This window comes from Amblyomma maculatum, chromosome 10 (genome assembly GCF_055883805.1).
Source record: "Amblyomma maculatum isolate TAMU_Amacu chromosome 10, ASM5588380v1, whole genome shotgun sequence".
In the NCBI taxonomy this organism is placed as follows: domain Eukaryota; kingdom Metazoa; phylum Arthropoda; class Arachnida; order Ixodida; family Ixodidae; genus Amblyomma; species Amblyomma maculatum.
The window spans coordinates 155,296,156-155,320,756 of record NC_139353.1 but is presented as its reverse complement, the minus strand read 5'-3'; the positions used below and the strand labels follow the sequence as shown (position 1 = coordinate 155,320,756).

Here is a 24,601-nt window from a genome sequence, read left to right as displayed (position 1 = left end):
CTGTGACGCAGCAGGGGGTGCTAAGAACTTCTGCCTCCGCTGGACTGGCCGCCATTGGAAACTGACCCTGGCAACGTTTAACGTTAGAACCCTAACTAGTGAAGCTAGTTTACAGTGCTGTTAGAGGAACTCAATTCAGTCGTGTCCGGCTCTTCCTGACCCTATGCACCATGTCACGCCACGCTTTCCGGTCTCTCACTATCTTCCTAACATCACAAAACTTCATCTGCAGTGCCTCGAGGATGCCATCTAACCATCGCGTTCACTGTCTACCCCTTCTCCTGCGACCCTCAACCTTTCCCAACATCAAATCTTTCTCCAGCGACTCCTCTCTTCTCATCAGATGACCAAAGTAGCTCAGCTTTCACTTTAGAATTTGACCCTCCAATGAGCAGTCAGCATTTATGGTCGACAATATCGACTGATTTGATCTTCTGGCAGTCCAAAGAACTCTCAAGAGTCTCCGCCAGCACCACAAGTCAAACGCGTCAATTCTTCGGCGGTCAGCCTACTTCACAGTCCAACTCTCGCATATATACATCACAACTGGAAATACCATAGCACGAGTTATACGGATCTTGGTTGGCCGACTAATGTCTCTGCTCTTTACTAGGCGGTCAAGGCTAACCATTGCTCTCTTTCCAGGAAGCAGGCGTCTCCTAATTTCATGGCTGCAGTCTCCTCCCGAGGTAATCTTGGAGCTCAAGAAGAGAAAATCTGTCACAGCTTCCACTTCTTGTCTATTGATGCTCCAGGCCTTGATAGGGCAGGACGCCATGATCTTTGTCTTTTTAACGTTCAGTTTAAGCCCGAACTATTCACTCTCTTCTTGTACGCGCATCAGAAGTCTCCTGAGTTCCACTTCACTTTCTGCCATTAAAGTGGTATCACCCGCATATCTAAGGTTGTTGATACGTTTTCCAGCAATCTTCACTCCAGCTGAAGACTCGTCCACATCGGCCTTCCTCATGATGCACTCTGCATATAGGTTAAATAGGCAAGGCGACAGTATGCAGCCTTGCCTCACTCCTTTTTCAATCGGAAACCAATCAGTAAGACCATGCCCAGTTCTGACTGTGGCCTCTTATCCTTCATACAGGTTCCTGAGGAGACAGTTGAGGTGAATTGGAACCCCCATCTCTTGGAGAGCTTGCCACAATCTGCTGTTTTCTACGCAGTCAAACGCTATATCATAATCAATAAAGCAGAAGTAGATGGGTTTCTGGAACTCTCTTGCTTTTTCCATGATCCAGCGAAGGTTGGCAATTTGGTCTCTAGTTCCTCTGCCCTTGCGAAACCCAGCTTGCACGTCCGGAAGCTCCCGGTCCACATACTGCTGCAGCCTTCCTTGGAGGATTTTCAACATCACCTTGCTAGCATGCGAAATAAGCGCGATCGTGCGGTAGTTGGAACAACCTTTGGCACTGCCTTTCTTTGGAATGTGGATGTAAACTGACCTCCTCCAACCCTGTGGCCACTGCAGGGTTGTCCAAATCTTCTCACATAATGTATGCAGAATGTTACCAGCGTCATGGTAGGTTTTGAAGCAACTCAGCTGGAATGTCATCAATTCCGCTAGCTTTGTTCTTAGCAAGGCTGGCTAAGGCCCATTCAACTTCACTCTTCAGGATGCCCGGCTCGAGATCAGTAATCACAACCGTCTTATCTTGGGTTTGCACATTCGGGTCCTTCTTGTACAGTTCTGTGTATTCCTGCCCCATCTTCTTTATCTCTGAGGCTTCAGTGAGGTCCTTGCCTCGTTTGTCCTTTATCACGCCCAGCATAGCACAGAAGCTCCCTTTGATATCTTTGATTGTCTTATACAGAGCTGTAGTGTTCCTTAATTGGCTGTTGTCTGCTTGGCACTGTATGTTCAAGAAGGCATTCTTATGTCTCCTTGATATTTTCAGAAAATCCGCTTTGAGTACCTTGTATCTTTCTCAGCCTCTTCAGATAACCAGTTTGCTTTCTTGCATTTCTTTTGCTTTGGAACTACCTTAGTAGCAACTTCATGTATTATATCACGAACATCAGTCCACATCTCTTCGGGCTCTCTGTCTTCTAGATCTAATTCTTGAAATCGATTCCTCACTTCCACAGCATATTCTAATGGAATTTGATCCAGATCATACCTGAAAGGCCTTCTAGTTTTCTGCGTTTTCCTCAATCGAAGCTTAATTTTGGCAACAAGAAGCTGAAGATCGGTGCCACAATCGGCCCCAGGCCTTGTTTTTACAATTGTATAGCGCCTCTCCATCTCTACCGGCAAAGAATATAATCGATCTGATTCCTGTACAGACCGTCCGGTGAATTCCCTGTGTACAGGCGCCTCTTGTGCTGTTGGAAAGGAGTATTCGCTATGGTCAGATTGTTTTCTTGACAAAACTCTACTAGCCTCTGCCCAGCTTCATTTGGCTCGCCAAGACCGAACTTGCCTATAATTCCGGATATTTGTTCACTCCCTACCTTAGCATTCCAGTCTCCTGTGAGAAAAACGACGTTTGATAATGGGGTGCGGTCTAAAAGGCATTGTAGGTCCGCATAAAATCAACGTCAGCTTCTTCAGCAGTAGTGGTCGGTGCATAGACTTGTATAACTGTTATGTTGAAAGGGTGACCTTGGATCCAAAGTGAAATCATTCGGTCGGTTTTGGGGTTGTACCCTAGCACTGCTTTGCCCATTCTTTTTTTTTTTTATTTGTTCCTTTCTATTACAGAAAGCCGGAGCGAAAGCTAAAGGCTACAGAGCCTGACAAAGGCTTCCGCTCCGGATGACGTTCAGCGTGCAGTTTGAAAAACGTATACAAAACATACAAAAGAGCACTTCGAATCATAAACACAACGCGCAAATACAGAAATTTGATTGCATGAAACTGAGTCACTCCAAATACCTATGGATAGGAAAAAAAGAAATACAAAAGATTGGCATTTTATTGCGGATTGCTATGTAATAAACCAACTGCAATTAATGAAACAGATGAAACATACCGCTGTAGACGATATCAATAAAACCGTTTGTTGAACTTAGTGATACAGTATAGAACACTTGCGACATAATAAAGAAAAGCACATGTAACCTCTGATACAAAAAAACACAAAACAAAAAATTAAACTATGCAATTGCGATGTCATGCTTGAGTAATAGGGCTTTAAGAAACTTTTTGGTGACAGGTTTGTTAAAGTTTACGAGCGTATCTACACGATTCAACAGAAACGGTATCTGGTAGTCTGTATGTTGCCGGCCGTAGTTTGTTCTTGTGACAGGTGTCCTTCTGAGTACTCGGCGCAAAGAATACTGTGAACTTGGGTTTGAATCAGAAGCTTTATATAACTTATTATTGTTAATGTACTGTATGAGCTTGTAGTAGTAGACCTGGTTTGCTTTGATTATTAAATGTTGTGAAAAAAGCGGATGCGTTGGGAGAAGATGGGGCTTGCCATAAAAGTTTTCAAATATTCTCAGTATTTTCTTCTGCAATAAAATTAAATTCTTATAATTAAATTCTTCTGTTTACTATGAGGGCGACACCATTCCTTCTCTTGGATTCGTGCCCACAATAAAAGACATAATGGTCGCCGCAGTTAAATTCTCCCATTCCGGTCCACATGAGCTCCAAGAGGGTATGAAATATTATGTCATAGGACTTAGTGAGGCTAGGAGGCCGAATGAGGCATATACTGTGCTGAAGGATGGTCATGTACAGTGTTATCGAGGCTTACCAGAGAGGCGACAACTAGGAGTAGGTTTCCTTGGCAATAAGTATATAGCAGGTAAGATAGATTATATAGTATTAATGACAGGGTGGCAGTCATCGTAAATAGCTTAATAAACGGTATAAACTTAAGGTTGTAAAAGCCTATGCACCTACATGTAATTATGGTGACCAGGCAGTTGAAAGCTTCTACGAAGATGTAGAATCGGCAATGCGAAAAGTAAAGACGCAGTATACTGTACTAATGGGGGACTTCAATGCCAAGGTAGGGAAAAAGCAGGCAGGAGAGCAGTCAGTAGGTGACTATGACATTGGTTCTAGGAATAGCAGGGGGGAGTTACTAGTTGAGTTTGCAGTGCTCAATAACTTAAGAATTATGAATACCTTCTTCAGCAATCGGAAGAACCGGAAATGGACATGGAAAAGTCCTAACGGGGAGACTAAAATGAAATTGACTTAATAATGTGTTCAACCCCTGCCATTATGCAAGACGTAGAGGTAATCGGGAAAGTTCGATGCAGTGACCACAGGATGGTGAGGTCCCGAATTAGCCTAAATCTGAAGAAGGAACGCAACAGATTAGTAAGAAAGAAACCCATCAACGAATTAGCGGTGAGGGGGAGGGCAGAAGAGTTCAGGATCTCGCTACAGAATAGGTGTTCAGCTCTAACCGAGGATGGCGACATTACCCTAGAAGCAATGAACAATATTTTCAGATATCATTATTGAGTGTGCGGTAGAAGTAGGCGGTAGGATAGTTAGAGAAGATACCGGTAAGGAGACGAAAGACTTGATTAAGAAACGCCAGAGTATGAAAGCTTCCAATCCAACAGACCAGATCGAATTGGCCGAGATATCGAAGCTAATCAATAAGCGCAAGGTGGCTGATATGAGGAAGTATAACAAGGGAGAGAATTGAGCATGCTGTAAAGAACGGGGGAAGTGTTAAAGCGGTAAGGAAGAAATTGGACATAGGCAAAAACCGGATGTATGCGATAAGAGACAAGGCGGGCAGCGTCATCACGAATATGGACAAGATAGTCAAAGTAGCCGAGGAGTTCTATACAGATCTCTACAGTAGCCAAAGTAGCAGGACCGTAATGAGATAGGCGGCAGGGAAAAACAGTCAGACGTTCCACCAGTGACGAAGGACCAGGTCAAGAAAGCGTTAGAAAAACTATGAAAAGGGGGAAATCAGCTGGAGAGGATCAGATAACTACCGATTTGCTGAAAGACGGGGGGGGGGGGGGGGATTTGTGCTAGAAAATCTGGCCACCCTGTATACGCAGTGCCTGGTGTCGTCGACGGTACCGGAACCATGGAAGAATGCAAGCATTATCCTCATTCATAAGAAAGGGGACTCTAAGGACCTTAAAAATTACAGACCAATCAGCTTACTGTCTGCTACTTATGATGTATTTAGTAAGGTAACCGCCAACAGAATCAGGAAAACCTTAGACTGCAATCAAGCAAAGGATCAAGCAGATTTTCGGAAACGGTACTCTACTATCGATTATATCCATACCATCAATCAGATGATAGAAAAATGCTCGGAATATAACCAGCCCTTATACAAAGCTTTCATTGATTACGAAAAAGCATTTGACTCAGTTGAAACATCGGCGGTGATGCAGGCATTGCGAAATCAAGGGGTAGACGAGCCGTACGTCAAAGTGCTGGAAGATATATAAAGTGGCTGCACAGCAACCATAGTTCTGCATAAAGAAAGTAACAAAATTCCCATAAAGAAAAGTGTTAGGCAAGGAGACACAATCTCCCCAGTACTATTCACAGCTTGCTTAGAGGAAGTATTCAGAGACTTGGAATGGGAGCAGTTAGGGATAAGGGTAGACGCAGAATACCTCAGTAATCTGCAATTTGCTGATGACATTGCCTTGCTAAGCAACTCCGGGGATAAACTGCAAATAATGATTGATGACCTAGACAAGAAAAGTAGAAAGGTAGGCTTGAAAATTAATATGCAGAAGACTAAGGTAATGTTCAACAGCCTCGGGAAGGAACAGTAGTTTACATTAGGTAGCGAAGTACTGGAAGTAGTAGGCGAATATGTCTACCTGGGACAGATAGTAACCGCAGATCCAGACCATGAAAAGAAAATAACAAGAAGAATAAGGTTGGGATGGAGCGCATTTGGCAAGCACTCTATGACTAGCAGCTTACCGGTATCGCTCAAGAGGAAAGTATACAACAGTTGCATCTTACCTGTACTCACCTATGGGGCTGAAACGTGGAGGCTAACCAAGAGAGTTCTACTTAAGTTGAGGACAACCCAGAGGGCTATGGAACGAAAAATGGTAGGGGCAACATTAAGAGATAGGAAGCGTGCAGAGTGGGTCAGAGAAATAACTCAAGTTACCGACATTCTAGTGGAAATTAAGAAGAAATGGGCATGGGCAGGACATGTAGTGCGAAGAGAGGATAACCGACGGTCGCTTATGGTAACAAACTGAATTTCAAGGGAAGGAAAGCGTAGCAGGGAGCGGCAGAACGTTAGGTGGGCGGATGAGGTTAAGAAGTTCGCAGGGGTCAAGTGAGCACAGAACCGGGTTAAGTGGAGAAATATGGGAGCGCCTCGAGCACCTCGCAGAGCGAAAGTGCAGCATTCGCGCGCAGTGGGTGCCCGGCCACTGCGGCATACACGGCAATGAGCAAGCCGATGAACTCGCCACCGCCGCACGTCAACTCCCTCCCAGCGACGAACGTCTCGCTTTGGAGGCCGTGCGCGCGGTAATCTATGACCACCTCCGTCAGCAACACCCGGACCCACGCATCGCGCGAGGAGAGCGCATCCCTGCTGTCGGCGCGCGCTCATTGTCGCGCCTACAGCGTGCAATGCTCATCCGAGTGCGCGTCGGCTGCGTGTGGCCCGGGATAAGACGGGTGCGCCATGGACTATCGTCGAGCGACGTGATTGCGGTGCAGTGGAGACATTGGAGCACATGCTGCTTCGCTGTACCGCAGAGCCATGTCGCGAGATGCTCGCGGCTTATAGGGCGCTCGGAATCATCCCGGACAGCATCGAGGCGCTTCTGTGGCCGCGAGGCAGTGCGCGCACCCGTGACAGGACAATGGTGAGCCTCTGTGCGTTCATCGAGCGGGCGGGCTTGAAGCCTCGCTTGCTCTTCGCCAGGTAGTGCGTGCGTGACCTGAACGATCCGTGTGTGCTACCTTGGAGGTATGCTGCCGGGCGCCCCACCCCGGCAGCTGATGCATTGTGTCGCGCGCGCGATCTGTCTGCGACAGGACGCTACGTGCGCGCGACTATGTATATACATCAATGGTATTACATATATATGTGTATATATTTTGTAAACAATTGCAGGGGCCGCTCGCACGCAGGCATTTGTGGACAGTGCTCGGACACTTGCGCGCGAGCGATGCGAACTCGTTGACCGTCTTTACTTTGTAAATAATGTACAAAGCTCCCCCTGTCCTTTCTTCCTATCGCTCCCCTCTCTACTTCCCCTCGTTATCTTCTCCCTATCCCCTTTTCCTTCCCGCCGGCCGCAGCTCAAGTGCTTCAGTTTTTTAGATAGCAGTTGCCGCGGCCGGCAATACTCTTTTACTTCTTTTTGTTTATTTAAAAAAAAAAATAATAAATCAATCTCTACACCACCACCAAATATGGGAGAGGCCTTCGCCCTGCAGTGGGTATAGTCAGGCTGATGATGACGACCTCTCTTTGAAACTATTGATGCCAGTGAATTTGAGTCATGAAAATAACATTGAAAGCATTTTGAAGCAGTATGTACTCCAACTTATTACCAACAATGCCGTCCCTCCTGTGCCAGTGGTTACGCCGAAAATGAATAAATTAGTTTAGTAATATTGCCACGTGCCTAGCGCCGCGCGACTGCCGTGCATGGGGACGAAGCGGTTCTTGTCTCGAGAGGCGTGCTGATGCTGGACTCTGTATTATCGGAACTAGAAGCCGAGCTTATTCTCGGGTCCTCGTCTACGTGTACCTTCACGGCTCACTGGGGCTTGAGTCGTAACAATATGACGGCAGCGCCATTCAGTGGCGATTCACTGGAAAGCAATTCGTCAAGAGCAGTCAGCGATAATGTGCTGTGCTCAGATCCATGACAGGACTACCAATCACAACGAGAGTTGATATAGTTCCTTTGGAAAAGAGCAGCACATGCTCCACAGAACCGCTTGGGGTTCATCGTCCTCTCTGGATCTGTGCTCTATACGGGTTTAGGGCAGTTAATAAGGATGTGTTATTACGATGTGTTATTACGGTTGCATCAAAAAAAAAAAAAAACATTTGGAGAGCAGCGTCAGACGAGGTCATACGTGTTTTCAAGAAGGGAGCTTCAACGATGCTGTTATGCTTCAGCTCTGAAGACTGTTGGCGTCCGTTAATAAACATGTTGAGACCTTTTTGAAAAGTAGCAAGCATGTTTAATTTCAGCCACTCGATGTGTAGCGTCAGAACCCTGTAAATCAATGACAGTTTTCCCTACGCGACAGAGGTTTCCCGCTCAAGGGGCGGTCTATATGTCTCACGTTAATAAATCTAAATTATTTCAAGATTTGTCAGCGCAAAGCAGAACATGTAAGCCCTAAATATTAGCATTGGCATATTAACAACACAGCCAAATAAACAAAGTTTGGAGTGGATAGCAACAATAACAACCATTTACTAGAAACACTATTGTACCGAATTTGTGCTGTTCATGTATGGTTAGTTTTTTGTTCACCAGGTGTCCCACCTTTAGGGTGAAAACGCCAGCACATCACCCGGGGGCCACTGTATCCGACATGGAAGTGCATCGAAATGTAATGTCAAGCGAAAAGGAGGAGCATCCTAGCTGCAGCTTCTCTTACTTCAATTTGCTTTTAATGCTTGGCTGCACAGGATGCAACCACCATCCGTTGAGCGGGGCAGTGCGCTGGCGTGTTTATCCTAAGGGTGAGCGACCTGCTACATAATCGTGCGGTCCTCGTGTGTTCTGCATTAGCTTCTTATGCTATATTATTGGGCTAATTTTCGATCTGTCTTTACCTTGCACACAGGGGATGCAAACAGTTAGTAAAAAGGAAAGAAAATATATTCTCTTTGTTCTATTTTAACTAGATTCAATTTCATTTCGTTGATGTTTTGGGGTTTTGCTTCTCCGGTTCCCTTCTACATTCGTGTCTAACTACAGCATCACACAATCGTTAGAAATGTAAAGAGGAAGTTCCAATCAGGCGGACAGATTGCCGAGAAAGAGGAAGTGCCTTTTGCGGACAAGCTGTCTACAAGCTGAGCCACCCCCGCTCCGGTCTTACTCGCTACCAGTGCCCACTACCAGTGCCTGGATCCCCGCTTAACACTTGGTGGAGGTCGCGGGATTTCTCTTCTACTTTCTCGCCCTGGAGCTCCGCAGCCGCCGAATTCCAACCGCAATGACTGACTCCAGCACCAACACCACCGGCCCCGCTACCTCGGCCTCTTCGGCTCTTCAATTCCATGCTCCGGGGTGCTTCGACAGCGGGACCCGCCGTTCTTCAGCGTAACCGACGATCAGGACGTGGAGGACTGGCTTTCGTCGTATGAGCGTGTAAGCACCCACAATAAGTGGGATGACGTCTTGAAACTTAACAACGTTATCTTCTACCTTACACGAGTGGCAAAGTTGTGCTTCACCAATCACGAGGCTGACATTCCAACTTGGGCCTCGTTCAAATCTCGCTTTTTGGATGTCTTCGGTCGCCCTGCGGTCCGCAAGCTTTGCGCCGAACACCGTTTGCGCGAGCGGATCCAGCAGACAGGAGAAACCTTTACCAGCTACATCGAAGACGTTTTAGATTTGTGTCATCGTGTAAACGCATCAATGACTGAAGCCGAGAATATTCGCCGCATCATGATGCGCATCCACGAAGGCGTATTTAACAATCTGATGGCAAAAGAGCCCCGTACTGTAAGCGAGGTTGTCACGATGTGTCAAAGCTACGACGACTTTCGTCGGCAACACATCGTCCCTCGACAACCTGAAGCCACGATCGCTGCTATGTCTGACGCCCCTGTCAGCTCCACACTAATTCAAGAAATTAAAGACTTCGTACGGGAAGAAGTTGCACGGCAATTATCGCTAATTCCTAACGTTCCGCATTCCAGTTCACACCTGGCTCCGACCATACGACAGGTTATTCAGGAACAAGTTGCCGACGCACTTCCGCCCCCTCGACAACCAAGTATTCATGCCGCTCCACTGACAGCTCCGCTCATTCATGCCGACGCTGTCCCGACGCCCGCACACACTCCACTGTCGTATGCTGAGGTTGCCGCAAGACCACCACCTCCTACGCCTTTTCCACCATACGGTTCACCTCAGCTGGCATTTTTCACCCAGCGCCGTGCGCCACCTATTCTACGCCCTTGGCGCACATCTGACAACCGGCCCATTTGCTTTGCATGTGGTCTCACTGGCCATGTTGCACGCCTGTGCCGCCGTCACCCGGCCCCGTACGCTTTCGATCAGAGCCCGGTCAACTACGCGCAGCCGCCGTCCCATCTCCGTGCGTCCCCTCAGTCCTCGTCGAACTTTGATCACTTCTCGAATGACAACCGCTCAACCTCTCCGCGCCGTCGCTCTCCGTCGCCGATGTGTCGCCGTTCTACCTCGCCAATGCCGGAAAACCACTAGACGCAGTTCCGCAGGCAAGAACTGCGCTTCCGTCGACCAGTGAAAGTCCTGCTTCGCCACCGAACAATTTAATTGAACTTACCATTGAAAATATTTGTACTCTTGCGCTTGTGGATGCTGGTGCTGCTGTGTCGGTTATTGATGTTAGACTGTGCCGCTTGTTACGAAAGGTTGTTCTGCCATATTCTGGGGTTGCATTGCGCACCGCCACTGCTCAGCACCTCGCACCGCTCGGTACCTGCACGGCTCGAGTCACCATTCAGGACGTTCTCTATGTCATCAGTTTTATCGTTCTCCGTGACTGCTCCCATGACATTATTTTAGGGTGGGACTTGTTGTGTCGCAATCGCGCCGTAATTAATTGCGCTCGTGCCGAGGTAGAGCTTTCTCCGCTGAGCACCGCACCGACCGCCGTTAACGTTCTTGGGGAAGCCAAATGCCACGTTGCGGATGCTACTGATATCCCGCCTTTATCTGCCGCTATTGTGCCTATAAACTGTCCCTCTCTTCAAGACTGTACAGTGCTCTTCACCCCATCTTCCCTCTTCGTCTCGCGACGCTGTCTTCCCCTGCCCTGCACCGTCCTTAGTGTACAAAGCGGACGCACCGAACTAGCCATTCCTAACGATTCGTTCTATCCACTCACGTTGCAACCTGGTGAGTGCGTTGGGCATGCTGAGCCTGTTCGGTCAGAAAATTTTGTGACCGTCCCACCGGTTTTCTCCACCTGTGCCGACACAATATCCCACAACGTCAGTGCCCTCAGCCCACCTCGTTCCTCGTCTCCTTCACCGCCTCTGGCTACCTTCGACAAAGCCATCAACAGTGCTCTCGATACAGATCAACGCGCCAAGCTCCTCGACTTAATGAACCGATTCCGAGCTTCCTTTGACATCCAGCAGCTATCCTTGGGTCGTACATCAACTGTTTCTCACCACATCTATACTGGTACGCACGCCCTATTACGCCAACGCCCTTATCGTGTATCAGCCTCAGAGCGCCGCATTATTGATGAGCAAGTCGACGAGATGCTCAGTAGGGGTGTAATTCAGCCTTCCAGTAGCCCTTGGGCGTCCCCGGTCGTTTTAGTCAAGAAGAAAGACGGGTCTATTCGGTTCTGTGTGGACTACCGACGCCTTAATGCGATCACACGAAAGGCCGTCTATCCGCTACCACGCATAGACGACGCGCTGGACCCTTTGAATGGAGCGGAATTTTTCTCTTCAATCGATTTACGTTCTGGCTACTGGCAAGTTCCGATGGCTGAGGACGATCGCCCCAAGACAGCTTTTTTCACCCCCGACGGGCTCTATGAGTCCAACGTTATGCCATTTAGCCTGTGTAATGCGCCCGCCACATTTGAACGCATGATGAACAATATTCGCCGCGGTTTGAAGTGGCACACATGTTTCTGCTAATTGGATGATATTGTTGTATTTTCATCCGACTTCGCGACACACCTAACTCGCCTTGAAACTGTCTTGCAATGCCTTAGCAACGCCGGTCTACAGCTCAATCTGAAAAAGTGCCATTTCGCCGCTCGCCAACTCACTATTTTAGGGCATTTAGTGTCCAAAGATGGCATCCTTCCAGATCCATCTAAACTTCGCGCTGTCGCTGAGTTCCCGAAGCCAACCTCTATCAAGCAATTAATTACGCAGCTTTATAGGCTTATGCTCCTATTTTAGGCGTTTCGTTCGGAACTTTGCGACCATCATTGCCCCTCTGACGCGACTTCTCAGCGCTCACAAAGATCTTTCTGGCTGGTCGCCGGCTTGCGATGCTGCTTTTAAGAAATTGCGCACGATACTTACCTCACCCCCCGTATTGCGCCATTTTGACCCGGCTGCTCCTACTGAAGTGCACACCGATGCCAGCGACGTCGGCCTCGGCGCTGTTCTTGCCCAACGAAAACCCGGTGTTGATGAATACGTTGTGGCGTACGCAAGTCGAACTTTGACCAAGGCCGAGACCAACTACTCGGTGACAGAAAAGGAATGCTTGGCCATTTTTTGGGCGCTTCAGAAATTTCGGCCATACTTGTACGGGCGCCCATTCGATGTTGTTACAGACCACCACGCTTTGTGTTGGTTGTCTTCACTAAAAGACCCCACCGGCCGTCTCGCCCGCTGGTCGCTTAGACTGCAAGAGTATGCTATCCGAGTTATCCATCGTACAGGGCGCAAGCATTCCGACGCAGACGCTTTATCTCGCTCGCCGGTGCCGCCTGACGCTCCGTTGTCACCTGCCTCAAGCATCGTCCTGTCTTCCCTGTCCATCGACGACATGCCATCAGAACAGCGCAAGGATCCGTGGCTAACATCACTAATCGATCTTCTTACGAACTCGTCACTTTCACTGGCTCCTCGCGCCCTTCGTCGTCAAGCACAGCATTTCGCCCTTCGTGACCGTCTCCTCTATCTACGCAGTTATATGCCAGATGGCCGTAAGTGGCTGCTCGTCGTACCTCGCCACCTCCGTAGTGATATATGCGCATCTTGCCATAATGATCCGCAGTGTGGTCATTTGCGTGTATTTAAGACTTATGAACGGTTGCGACAGCGGTTTTACTGGCGCGGTATGTACACCTTCGTCAACAAATATGTGCGTTCAGGCATCGACTGCCAGCGTCGCAAGCCTTCTCCTCTCCATCAGCCGGCTCCGCTACAGCATCTTCCGTGCCCGTACCGACCATTCGATCGTGTTGGCATCGACTTGTGTGGACCCCTGCCATATACACTCGCAGGGAATTGTTGGATCATCGTGGCCGTCGATCACCTTACTCGCTATGCGGAGACAGCAGCACTTCAGGATGCCACCGGACCCAACATCGCGTCCTTTCTTCTTCATCATTTCATTCTGCGGCACGGGGCCCCTCGTGAACTTCTAAGTGATCGAGGAAAGTCTTTCCTATCCGAGGTTGTCGAAGCGCTCCTACGCGAATGTCAGACCATCCACCGGACAGCCAGCGCGTACCACCCTCAAACCAATGGCCTTACAGAGCGCTTCAACCGCACACTGGGTGACATGATGTCCAAGTACATCGCCTCCGACCACTCCGATTGGGACAAGATTCTCCCATTTGTAACCTATGCCTATAACACCGCCGTTCAAGCAACTACCGGATTCTGACCATTTTTTCTGCTGTACGGGCGTGAATCTTCGTCTCCACTCGACACCATCCTCCCCTACCGTCCTGATATGTCAGAGTACACATCACTTTCAGCAGCTACCAGGCACGCTGAAGAATGTCGCAAGCTGGCTCGCTCGCTAACTTCGGACGAGCAAGCCCAGGAGAAAGCGCACGACAGCAGCGACGCTGTGCATCAATTCTCTCCCGGTGCTAACGTATGGCTCTGGGTCCCATCGACACCACCAGGTCTTACCAGCAAATTTACTGCCAAATACCACGGACCATATCTAGTGCTCCAACAGACGTCTCCCGTCAATTACCTTGTTGAACCGCTAGCCGCTTCCACCGACCTTCGTCGCCGTGGGCGTGAGATTGTTCACGTGGACCGTTTGAAACCCTATTAAGATCCCGCTATCCTTTCGTCTCCTTGAGTCGCCAGGATGGCAACTCTTTTCTTCGGGGAAAATATTGTAAAGAGGAAGTTCCAATCAGGCGGACAGATCGCCGAGGAAAAGGAAGTGCTTTTTGCGGACAAGCTGTCTACAAGCTGAGCCACCCCCGCTCCGGTCTTACTCGCTACCAGTGCCCACTACCAGTGCCTGGATCCCCGCTTAACAGAAAATAGGATTAGCCAAGTTACTACTCAGTGCGATTGCATCCTGACTGATGTGTTTAGCCAATGGCTGAGGTCCTTGATTGATCACATTCTAGGTGCTGCCGAAGTGATGTAGAGTATGTGAACCGAATACTGGCTGCACGTCTCTCCCGCGGATTTCCCCAGGTGGCTTTTTACATATAAAACCTGAATTGCTTTATTTGGGTGGAAAGGGCTGCCAGTTTACTCGTGCACACCTGTGCCACTTACAGGAGGAGTGACTGCACCTGGCCAACGGCGTGCAACCATTCGTGACTGGGTGCATCCATGTCCCATTCGTAGTGTCCAGGATGGCCAATCGGTCACTGTATGTCACGTCATCGGGAGGCGGAGCGGCAGGCGCATCCGACGCTCGCCGTCCACCCCACACGTAAATCCGTGGGCCGATGACGACGGCTGAGTGGAAGGCTCGCCACTCGGGAGAGGCACCCTGTGCAGAAGAGAGACAGAGATCGTCGATACCATCATATCCGTCTCATCAATGCCGACAAAAATTGTTTACTTTTAAGCAAAAGAGCGACTGCGGGACTACGTTACTGAATAGGAATCAAAACTTTACGCAGAACACTTGTTATCTATCAGATATGCTTTAGAGGGCCAAGCAATCATGAATCGTGCATATGTCTCTTCAGATAACATTAAACCAGCAGATAAGGCTATAGCAGTCCCTCGATTGTATTTAACTAATTGTCTCGCACTAGCGGTAAATTCTATTCGGCGCCTTGGTCCCAGATCTGTTGGTGCATTAAATCTCGCACCACAATTCTATGGTATTTGCAACTCTAATGAAAGACAGGGGGCGCTGCGAAGTCTGGCCACACTATGCAATATAGCGGCAGTTTTGAAGTCTGTGCTCAACTCATCCCTTTAAAATGTATTTCTCTTCCTTGCTTTTAATGAAATATGGGGTGTTTTGTGAAGACTGGTCGCGTTTGTGACGGTTCACGCTTCATTCTGACATGCTGCAAGTGCACGAGAGGATCAGACAGAGGTTCAGGCACCGGCGTCGCTGGAGATTCTCAAGAAATAGGGATCAGCTGATGAACTTGTTTATAAAATCTATCTTGAAGAAACGCGACATGTTTCTGCGTTGCCGATGCTTCTGAGAAGCAGAAGCACGTTGCTACTGCACTGTGTTTACATATTGTTACAAGCGAGGTTTCAGTTGACGCAAGACGAGCGTCGAAGACCCAGCTGTGTCTACTTGCAAGTATCAGCACGAGCCGCTTCTTCGTCGACCTCATCTCCTCTTGTCTCCATTTCTGGGGGAATCAGCTGAAGCCCGCTGGGCGACATAAAGATTGTCGCGTGATCGATACGACTTTAAACGAACGACGTGCACGAATTCACTTTTTGCAGAGCGACGGCCGCTTTTGGTGAGGCGAGCGATGCGATAATTGAGCCCGCTAAGTTGTTGAAGAGCGACAAATGGTCCATCGTAGTGGCACAGCAGCTTTAGTGACAGACCCCGCTTCCTGGTAGGTCGCCACAGCAAGACAAAATCTCCAGGCTGGTAAATAACGTTACGATGGTGGCCATCGTACCGTGCTTTCGAGCGATCCTGGGACGCTAAGATGCGAAGGCGGGCAAGCCGGCGGGCTTCTTCGGCAAAGCAGATTGTCTCGGCTACCGACTGAAAACGGGAGAATGGCTTCCAAGGTATGTCGTGGGTGGCGAGCATAAAGCAGAAAGAATGGACTAAAGCCGGTGGTCTCATGGCGGGCGGTGTTGACAGCGCAGGTAATGAACGGTAGTAAACTGTCCCCGTTTTTATTATCGGCGTCGGCGTAAATGGACAGCATGTTATTTATCGTACGGTTGGTGCGTTCAGTTAAACCGTTGGTTTGCGGATGATAAGGCGATGAATGGCAAAGATGAAAGCCACATAAACGGAGTATCTCTTCCATGACGTCGGCCGTAAATTGGCGACCACGGAGTTTTAGCTGAGCGTTTTTACGGTCAGCGGGACGCAGCGGCCGAGTGGATACACCAGCGGAGAGGCGCGCGAGAAAAAAGTTTTAGCCGGGCGGATCGCCAATCTTCTCGTGCGAAGTAGCGTCGCTTGCTCTGCTGCCCCACCTCTCGGTCACAATTCGAGTTAGAATGAAAAGAATCCCAATTACGCCTGCTAATAATGCGCTGCAACTGTTTAGTAAAGGTAGATTCTGTGTTTTTAGTTAATTATTTGGTATATTTTGTGTTTTGGATGTACCAAAGAGCAGTCTGTTAAACAGAATATGTTCGCCAGTGGTAGTCAAGTCATGCTGAAACGAAAGTCAGCTGTTTTCTCGCACATTCGCGAATTGGCGGCTGCTACTGCTGTTTGAATCATGCCGAATAGCATACTACAGGACCAGCTGCTGCTGTCGCAACTGACCTGGACCGAAATTGAAGATGTGCAGTGCCTGGAGGTATTTGGCGGACACGACGTGAGTCACTCTCAGTGCGTGGACTTTTGAACATTGATACGATAGACGATGGTGTCTTTAGGACGTATTTTCGTTTCGAGAAGGAGCATATACGCAGACTTCAGTGGGCCATGTGCATACCCGATAAGGTCGTAACTGCGCAAAGGGTTGCGGTTGCCGGAGATGAAGCCCTCTGCATTACCCTTCGACGGCTGGCGTATCCGAACCGGCTGTGTGGTCTTGAAGATCTTTTCGGGCGGCACAGTTCAACGATATTGTCACGTAGTGGTGACGAGGTCGACGACAAAAATGAAGGGTCGATGATTGCACTAAAGGAACTCTTTATTTGGGCTGACTTGCGCCCGCAAATGAACTACGCAACTCGGCGGCGGCGATAGAAACAAACGTGCTCGTCGATCGTCGAACAAAGAATGCTCGTCACACTCGTCAACGCTCAATTTAAAGGCTGCACAGAACAATTTAGATAACGTCGCAAACAGCTACCAGCACGGGCTGGAACATTGTGGAAAGACACCCGAGTGGCCGGAACCTTCGAGACAGATCTCGGTGAATCTTGCGCTGCAACAAAACTGATAAAGGTGTGACTCGCGACACGTAGCTTTAACAAACAAAGATTACGGAACTGATACGCGGTCCAGAACCAGAGTGATAAGCCTGTATGCCGGCGCCTGTTAAAAAACAACAAATACCTTTTGAAGGTTTCGCGGCATTACTCCCCTCTTAAAAAACATCGCCTCGACGTTCCAAAACAAAGAAACACAAGCATAAACACTGCAAAGTTTAAACACTACAGATTCTTTAACTCTTTAACGCGCGTAATATGGCTTCAGTCGTACAACATGTACAATTTCTGGGCGTGCGCGTCGCCGTTGTGATGCTGACGTTCCGTCGGGAATGACTTCATAGTCCAGTGGTCCGACGCGGCGAAGGATGTTCTATGGCCCAAATTATCGACGCAACAACTTTTCACTTAATCCGCGACGGCGAATTGGTGTCCAAACCCACACTTGGTCTCCTGGATTGTACTCTGCGTGGCGTCGTCGTAAATTGTATCGTCGGCTGTCGGTGCGCTGTTGGTCTTTAAAACGCAGCCGTGTGAGTCGTCGGGCTCCCTCTGCACGCTGCAGGTAGGTCCTGCTGATCTGATCGGCGGCGTCTTGCGTCGTTGGCACTCACGACACGTCTTCACGTCTTCCTCTGCACGCTGCAGGTAGGCGGCGACGTCAAGGTTGTCTTCGCTGGTTACGTGCGGCAGCATTGCGTCGAGCGTCGTCGTGGGCTCCCTGCCGTACACAAGCTTAAACGGGGTCGCTCTGGTCGTCTCCTGGACTGCCGTGTTATACGCGAAGACCACGTACGGCAAGATGGCGTCCCAGGTCTTGTGTTCAGCGTCGACCTACATAGCGATCATGTCCGCGATCGTTTTGTTCAGGCGCTCCGTAAGGCCATTGGTCTGGGGATGGTACGCAGTTCGTCGATAGCTTGTGTGACTGTATTCCAGGATGGCTTGCGTCAACTCAGCCGTAAACGCCGTTCCCCTGTCCGTGATGAGCACTTTTGGGGCGCCGTGTCACAAGAGAATTTGTTCGACAAAAAATTTGGCGACTTCTGCCGCGGTACCATTTGGTAGTGCTCTTGCTTCGGCGTAACGGGTAAGGTAGTCAGTGGCCGCGATGATCCACTTGTTACCCATAGACGAAGATGGAAAAGGGCCAAGGAGATCCATCCCAATTTGTTGAAAGGGCAGAATTGGGGGCGGAATGGGGTTTAGTAGTCCTGCTGGTAGATCGGCGCGTCTTGCGTCGTTGGCACTCACGACACGTCTTCACGTAGTGGGCAAATTTGGCAGGCAGTCGCGGCCAGTAATACTTCTCCTGGATTCGACGCAACGTGTGCGCAAATCCGAGGTGGCCTGCTGTGGGCTCATCGTGCAACGCCTGCAGAATTTCTTGCCGAAGGGTTTTAGGCACACCGAGAAGCTGTGCGGTCTAGTTGGGTGCGAAGTTCTTCTTCACGAAGAGGCCATTGCTTACCGTGAAGGATGATAAATGTCGCCTGAACATACCAGGAGGGGAAGCGGTCTTTCCTTCCAAGTAATCCGCTAGCGCTTTCAGCTCAGGGTCTGATCGCTGTTGTTCTGCGAAACGGCTGGCGCTTACCAGTCCCAAAAAGGCGTCGTCGTCATCGTCCTTCGGGGGAGCATCGACGGGAGCGCAGGATAGGCAGTATGCGTCGGAATGCTTCCGGCCCGACTTATAGACTACAGTCATGTCAAATTCTTGAAGTCGTAGGCTCCATCTGGCAAGGCGGCCGGAAGGATCTTTCAAATTAGCCAGCCAGCAGAGCGCGTGATGGTCGCTTACCCCCTTGAATGGTCGGCCGTATAGGTATGGACGAAACTTAGAAGTGGCCCAGATGATTGCAAGGCCCTCCTTCTCGGTCGTCGAGTAATTGACTTCGGCTTTTGTGAAGGACCTGCTAGCGTAGGCAATTACTTTCTCCTGTCCGGCACTTTTCTGGACGAGAACGGCTCCTAGGCCCACACTGCTCGCGTCGGTGTGAATTTCGGTATCGGCGTTTTCATCAAAGTGGCCAAGTACAGGAGGCCATTGCAGGCAGCGCTTAAGTTCGTTGAAGGCTTCTCCTTGCGGCGCTTCCCATTTAAAAGGTACGTCAGCCTTTGTAAGCTGCGTCAACGGTTCGGCGATCCGCGAAAAGTTTCTGACAAATCGTCGATAATAAGCGCACAGCCCAAGAAATCGGCACACAGCTTTATTGTTGGCAGACGGTGGGAATTGTGCGATTGCAGCGGTTTTCTCCGGGTCTGGGCGAATACCGTCCTTGCTAACGATGTGACCTAGGAACCGGAGTTCTTCGTAGGCGAAGTGACACTTCTCTGCATTTAGCGTTAGTACCGATGACTTGATGGCTTCCAGCACTGTCTGTAGTCGTTTTAGGTGGTCTTCAAAGTTTGACGAGAAGACAACAACGTCGTCCAAACATACCAAACAAATTTGCCACTTCAAGCCTGCCAGGACTGTGTCCATTACTCGTTGAAACGTGGCTGGTGCGGAGCAGAGGCCAAATGGCATCACCTTGAACTCATAAAGGCCGTCCGGTGTGATGAATGCGGTTTTCTCGCGATCTCTTTCGTCGACCTCAATTTGCCAATATCCGCTCTTCAGGTCCATCGATGAGAAGTACCTTGCATTGCAGAGCCGGTCGAGAGTGTCGTCGATGCGGGGAAGCGGGTAGACATCCTTCTTCGTTATGCTATTCAAGCGGCGGTAATCAACGCACAAGCGAAGTGTGCTGTCTTTCTTCTTGACCAAACGACTGGTGCCGCCCAGGGGCTGTTCGATGGCTGGATTACGTCATCACGCAGCATTTCCTCAACTTGATCGCGAATGGCCTGCCGTTCTCGCGGCGATACACGATAAGGGCTTTGGCGCAGAGGTCGGTCGAGTTCGTCCGTTATAATGCGGTGCTTGGCCAGTGGTGTTTTTCGTACCTTCGATGATGACGAGAAGCACTCCATGTAGTTTCGAAGAAGACTGCGAATCTGGTTGTTAATGCTGTGGGTCAATACTGGGTTGATGTCAAATGTGGGCTGACAGAATTGGTCCTGTGCGTCTTCCAGTGGTTGGTCGTGGAGGGCGAATACGTCTTTGAGGTCCGCTAATTCGTCGAGAAAAGCAATCATCGTGCCCTTTTTGAGATGCCGGTATTCTTCGGTGAAGTTTCTTACCAGAACGTGAGCTTGACCTCTCCGGAATTTCGTGATGCCTCTTGCGATGCCAACACCTCGTTCTAAGAGCAATTGGATATTTCCTTCGATGATGCCTTCAGCGGTTTCGATGTTTGCGCTACCCACACAGACTGCGATGCTTGATCGGGGCGGGACGGTCAATTCTTCATCGAGGACGTTTAGAGCGATGTGTTGCATCGACGTCGTGGTAGCAGGAATGGCTTTGTCTGCAGAGAGCTTGATGAGCTTGGATCGCAGGTCGATGATAGCCCTATGTTTATTTCGGAAGTCCATGCCTAAAATCACGTCGCGGGAGCACTGCTGCAAGACCACAAAGCTGGTGGGGTAAGTACGCCCATTTACGGTTATTCTTGCAGTGCATCCTCCCGATGGAATAAGCAGGTTGCCACCTGCGGTGGGAATCAGCGGGCCATCCCAAGCGGTTGTAACTTTCCTGAAATGGGAGGCTAACGGCCCACTGACGACTGAATAGTCAGCTCCGGTGTCTACAAGGGCAGTGACTCTGCGGCCGTCGACATCAACTTCAAGGTCACATGTTCGCATCCTCGCATTGCGCGTGGGCCTTGGTGTCCGATCTCGGCTCCGTCGTTTCTTCAGGTCATGGCCGGAGCATACCGTTGTTACTTCGCTGACTAAAAGCACTTGCTGCTGGGCTAGTTGGTTTTGGTTCATATTTAAAATAGTTTAGGGCGCGAAAAACAGACAGACACAAAGGTAAGTGACAGGACGAAGCGCAAATTCCCAACTGATTGTATTGCTTGCATGCAATAAAATCAGTTGGGAGTTGGTGCTTCGTCCTGTCACTTACCTTTGTGTCTGTGTTTTTTGCGCCTTAAACTGTTTTAAATATTACTTCGCTGAGCGGCGGTGTCGGCTTGCACTCTGGTCGTGTTGTCGTCGATGTCGTCGTGTGGAGCGGCAATGAAATAGCGGCGTCGTCGTTAGTGGTCGTCGGCAGCGGAGAATCTTCGTCGTTTCGCCGTTGAGCAACCTCACCTCCTTTAGTTTCCCCTGCGCGAGCTTGGGGACCTTCCGCGCATACTCTCATAATAGGTACTGCCTGGCGACACAAAGCGGGCCCTGTACAGCGATGGAGACCTGAGCCGACGGCTTGGTGGCGCAATCTCACCGCTACGCATATAGCTGTCGATTTCTTGCGGTCGTTCACCTGGGCGTGGTCGTGGAGCGTCGACTGCAAATCCGCGGAGACCGATTCGTCGGTACGGGCAGTGCCGCAGAATGGTGCCGGCCTCACCGCAGGGGAAGAATAATGGCCGGTTGTTCGCTGTCCTCCATGCGTCGCACTTCCTGGGGCTTGTTGGTCGTTGGTAGGCTTGGCGGGCGGGAGCCAAGGGGCGGTTTTCAGGAACAGGCCGGTAGCGGCGAGGGCTCGGAAAGTCATCACGTCGGGGCGGAGGGCGACGTAATGCACCAGCGTAGTTCATCGCTGTTGCCTCTTGTGCTGGAAAAGTCGCAGCCGTCGCTTCAGGAACGCCCAGCGCCTGCTGGACTTCTTCACGGACGACGTCCGCGAGTGTCGCCACCTGGGGTTGTTGCGATCATGGCTGCATTCGGCGGAGATCCTTTCGCACGATCTCCCGGATGAGGTCACGAAGGTTCTCTCCGCTTGTATATGCGCTGGGGTAGTGGCTTGAGTAGTCCGGTTGAAGTGGTCGCTCAAAGTGGCATATCCGGGTGGCCAACGTCTTCTCGATAGTAGACACCTCCGTTTCAAATTCCGCCATGGTTTTTGGCGGATTTCGGACAAGACTTGCAAAAAGCGATTCTTTGACGCCTTGCATTAAAAATTTGAGTCTCTTACCTTCAGTCATGTTAAGGTCGGCGCGGCGAAAGAGGCGCTTCATCTCTTCAACGTACGCCAGGACAGGCTTGTTAGGAAGTTGAAGTCTTGACTGAAGGAGGGCCTGGGCTCTTTCCTTTCGGACGACGCTTGAAAAGGCAGTCAAAAAAGCTTCCTTGAAAATGTCCCAATCCTTCATAGCTGCCTCATGATTTTCGAACCAAACTCGGCCATGTCCTTGATGAACAAAGTAGACCTGCCTAAGTTTCGCAGCGTCGTTCCAGCCGTTGAATTCTGCCACACGGTCGAAAAGGTCCGTCCAGTCTCCAGCATCTTCATCCGGTCGTCCATGGAAGCAGAGGGGCTCACGGGGTTGGACGAAAACAACCGGTGCTGTAGGCTGGGCCATTGTCAGCGTCGATGCCTTCCGAGATCGGATGGTGTCAGGCAGCAGGCCGTGTTCGGGTTGTAGGACTTGAAGTCGGCGGCTGACTCGGTGACCTGTAGGCTGGTCTTCCAGGTCGACAGGAACACGGCTTGGGTCTTCGCTTGAAGGATCAAAGGCAGCACCTCCACCAGATGTCACGTAGTGGTGACGAGGTCGACGACGCAAATCAAGGGTCGATGATTGCACTAAAGAAACTTTATTTGGGCTGACTTGCTCCCGCAAAAGAACTAAGCAACTCGGCGGCGGCGATAGAAACAAACGTGCTCGTCGATCGTCGAACAAAGAATGCTCGTCACACTCGTCAACACTCAAAATAAAGGCTGCACAGAACAATCTAGATAACGTCGCAAACAGCTACTAGCACGGGCTGGAACATTGTGGAAAGACACCCGAGTGGCCGAAACCTTCGAGACAGACCTCGGTGCATCTTGCGCTACAACAAAACTGATAAAGGTGTGACTCGCGACACCAAGCATTAACAAACAAAGATTACTGAACCGATAAGCGGTCCAGAATCAGAGTGATAAGCCTGTACGCCGGCGGCTGTTAAAAAAAAAACAACAAATACTGTTTTGAAGGTTACGCGGCAATATAATCACGAAGTTCTGCGCCCCATCGACGAGCGGTTTCTCACTTGCTCGACGATGTAAATAACAATTCTTGACGTGAAGCAGGAATTAAAGATGGGCCACCTGGTTGGGAAAAGTCAAACAAGAAGGAGTGTCGCCCTAGAATGGCCAGCAGTGCACGGCGCTCCTTCGTTGAGAGCGAGGGGTCAATCATACGAAGCCATCGCGATTCATCTTGGATATCAGTCACTGCTTTGTCTATGGTGTCGGTAATCAAGTCAACAGATATTGGCGGGTAATTACTGCAGGATGCAAGTTTCAATCATGTGGAAAGAATGACAGGTTCCGTAGAGCAATTCCCTGCCCAGAGTGCAGTGCGGCTTTTGGCAACAGGCACCATGCCATGAGGAATCAAGACATTTTTCTTGATGCAGGTGAGGTGCACCGGTTTTAAACTCGCTTCAAACATGTCGAGGGTTGGGTCGAGGCAAGAAGCCTGTACACATACAGCCGACGATGGAGGCACAACAGTATCTTCAAAAACACAAAACGCACTCACATCACTACATGAGCCTTTTATCAGACCAGGGGTAACACATTTGCCGACGCTAAGCTTGCCAGTTTGGCAGTCGAAATTTGCGCCCCACATCTTCAAAAAGTCGAGCCCAAGGATTACGTCGTGCGTTTATCGGGCGAGCGCTGCCATTTCCGCACGGAACACTATACCACCCAAAGAAACTTTAACACTGCGCACTCCAACAGCAAGCAATGGTTCGCCACTCACACCACAAGCCTGAACACTTTATCCCGCTTAAATAACACTGCTTCCGAGGCGACGCTTAAATGAAGCACTCATTACGGATATGGTGGCCCCGGTATCAACTAAAGCCTTCACAGGAACATCATCACCTAAAACGTGGAATTTTTTCGGTAACATCAGCACAGGCGGGGGTATCTTGTAAAAGCGAACGTCCAGTAACCTCACCTCCATCGGTTGCGCCGACTAGTTTTCCGGCGGTGGTGAGCGGCGCCGGGACGATGGAGAATGGGCGCGCGGGAAGCTGGAGGTGGTATCATGCTTCTGTTCAATGCCGGTGAAATATACCGTAAAGGTGCTTGCCATCGGTCGCCGAAATCAGGAGGTTAACGCGAACGACGAGAGGTGCCAGGATTGTAACCCTGCTGCTTAGGGTAGTTCGTGCATTCGTAGCCGTAACGCAATGCTTGACGGCGAGAACTTGATCTTGAGAGGTGGCCAGGTTTGCCGCAGCGATAGCACACAGGAGGTCTGCGAAAAGGTGGCGCAGGTAAGTAGTCGCCACTGAGAGCGTCGCGTCGACTGTTGTCATACCGGTTATGTGTCGGCTGGTAGTGGTGGGTCCGTTGCCTTGGGGGTGTTACCGTTATGTTGCTCTGCCAATGCTGC

General features: G+C 49.9%; 1 protein-coding gene across 1 annotated transcript in view; it reads right to left on the bottom strand.

Moving 5' to 3' along the window:
• Positions 1-24,601, bottom strand: part of LOC146177751 (kelch domain-containing protein 3-like) — a 66,897-nt gene that overhangs the window by 17,897 nt on the left and 24,399 nt on the right. The window contains exon 4 of the mRNA XM_084581631.1: positions 14,370-14,589. Coding sequence (XP_084437757.1) covers positions 14,370-14,589 — 220 coding nt within the window. The remainder of the gene's footprint in view (positions 1-14,369; positions 14,590-24,601) is intronic.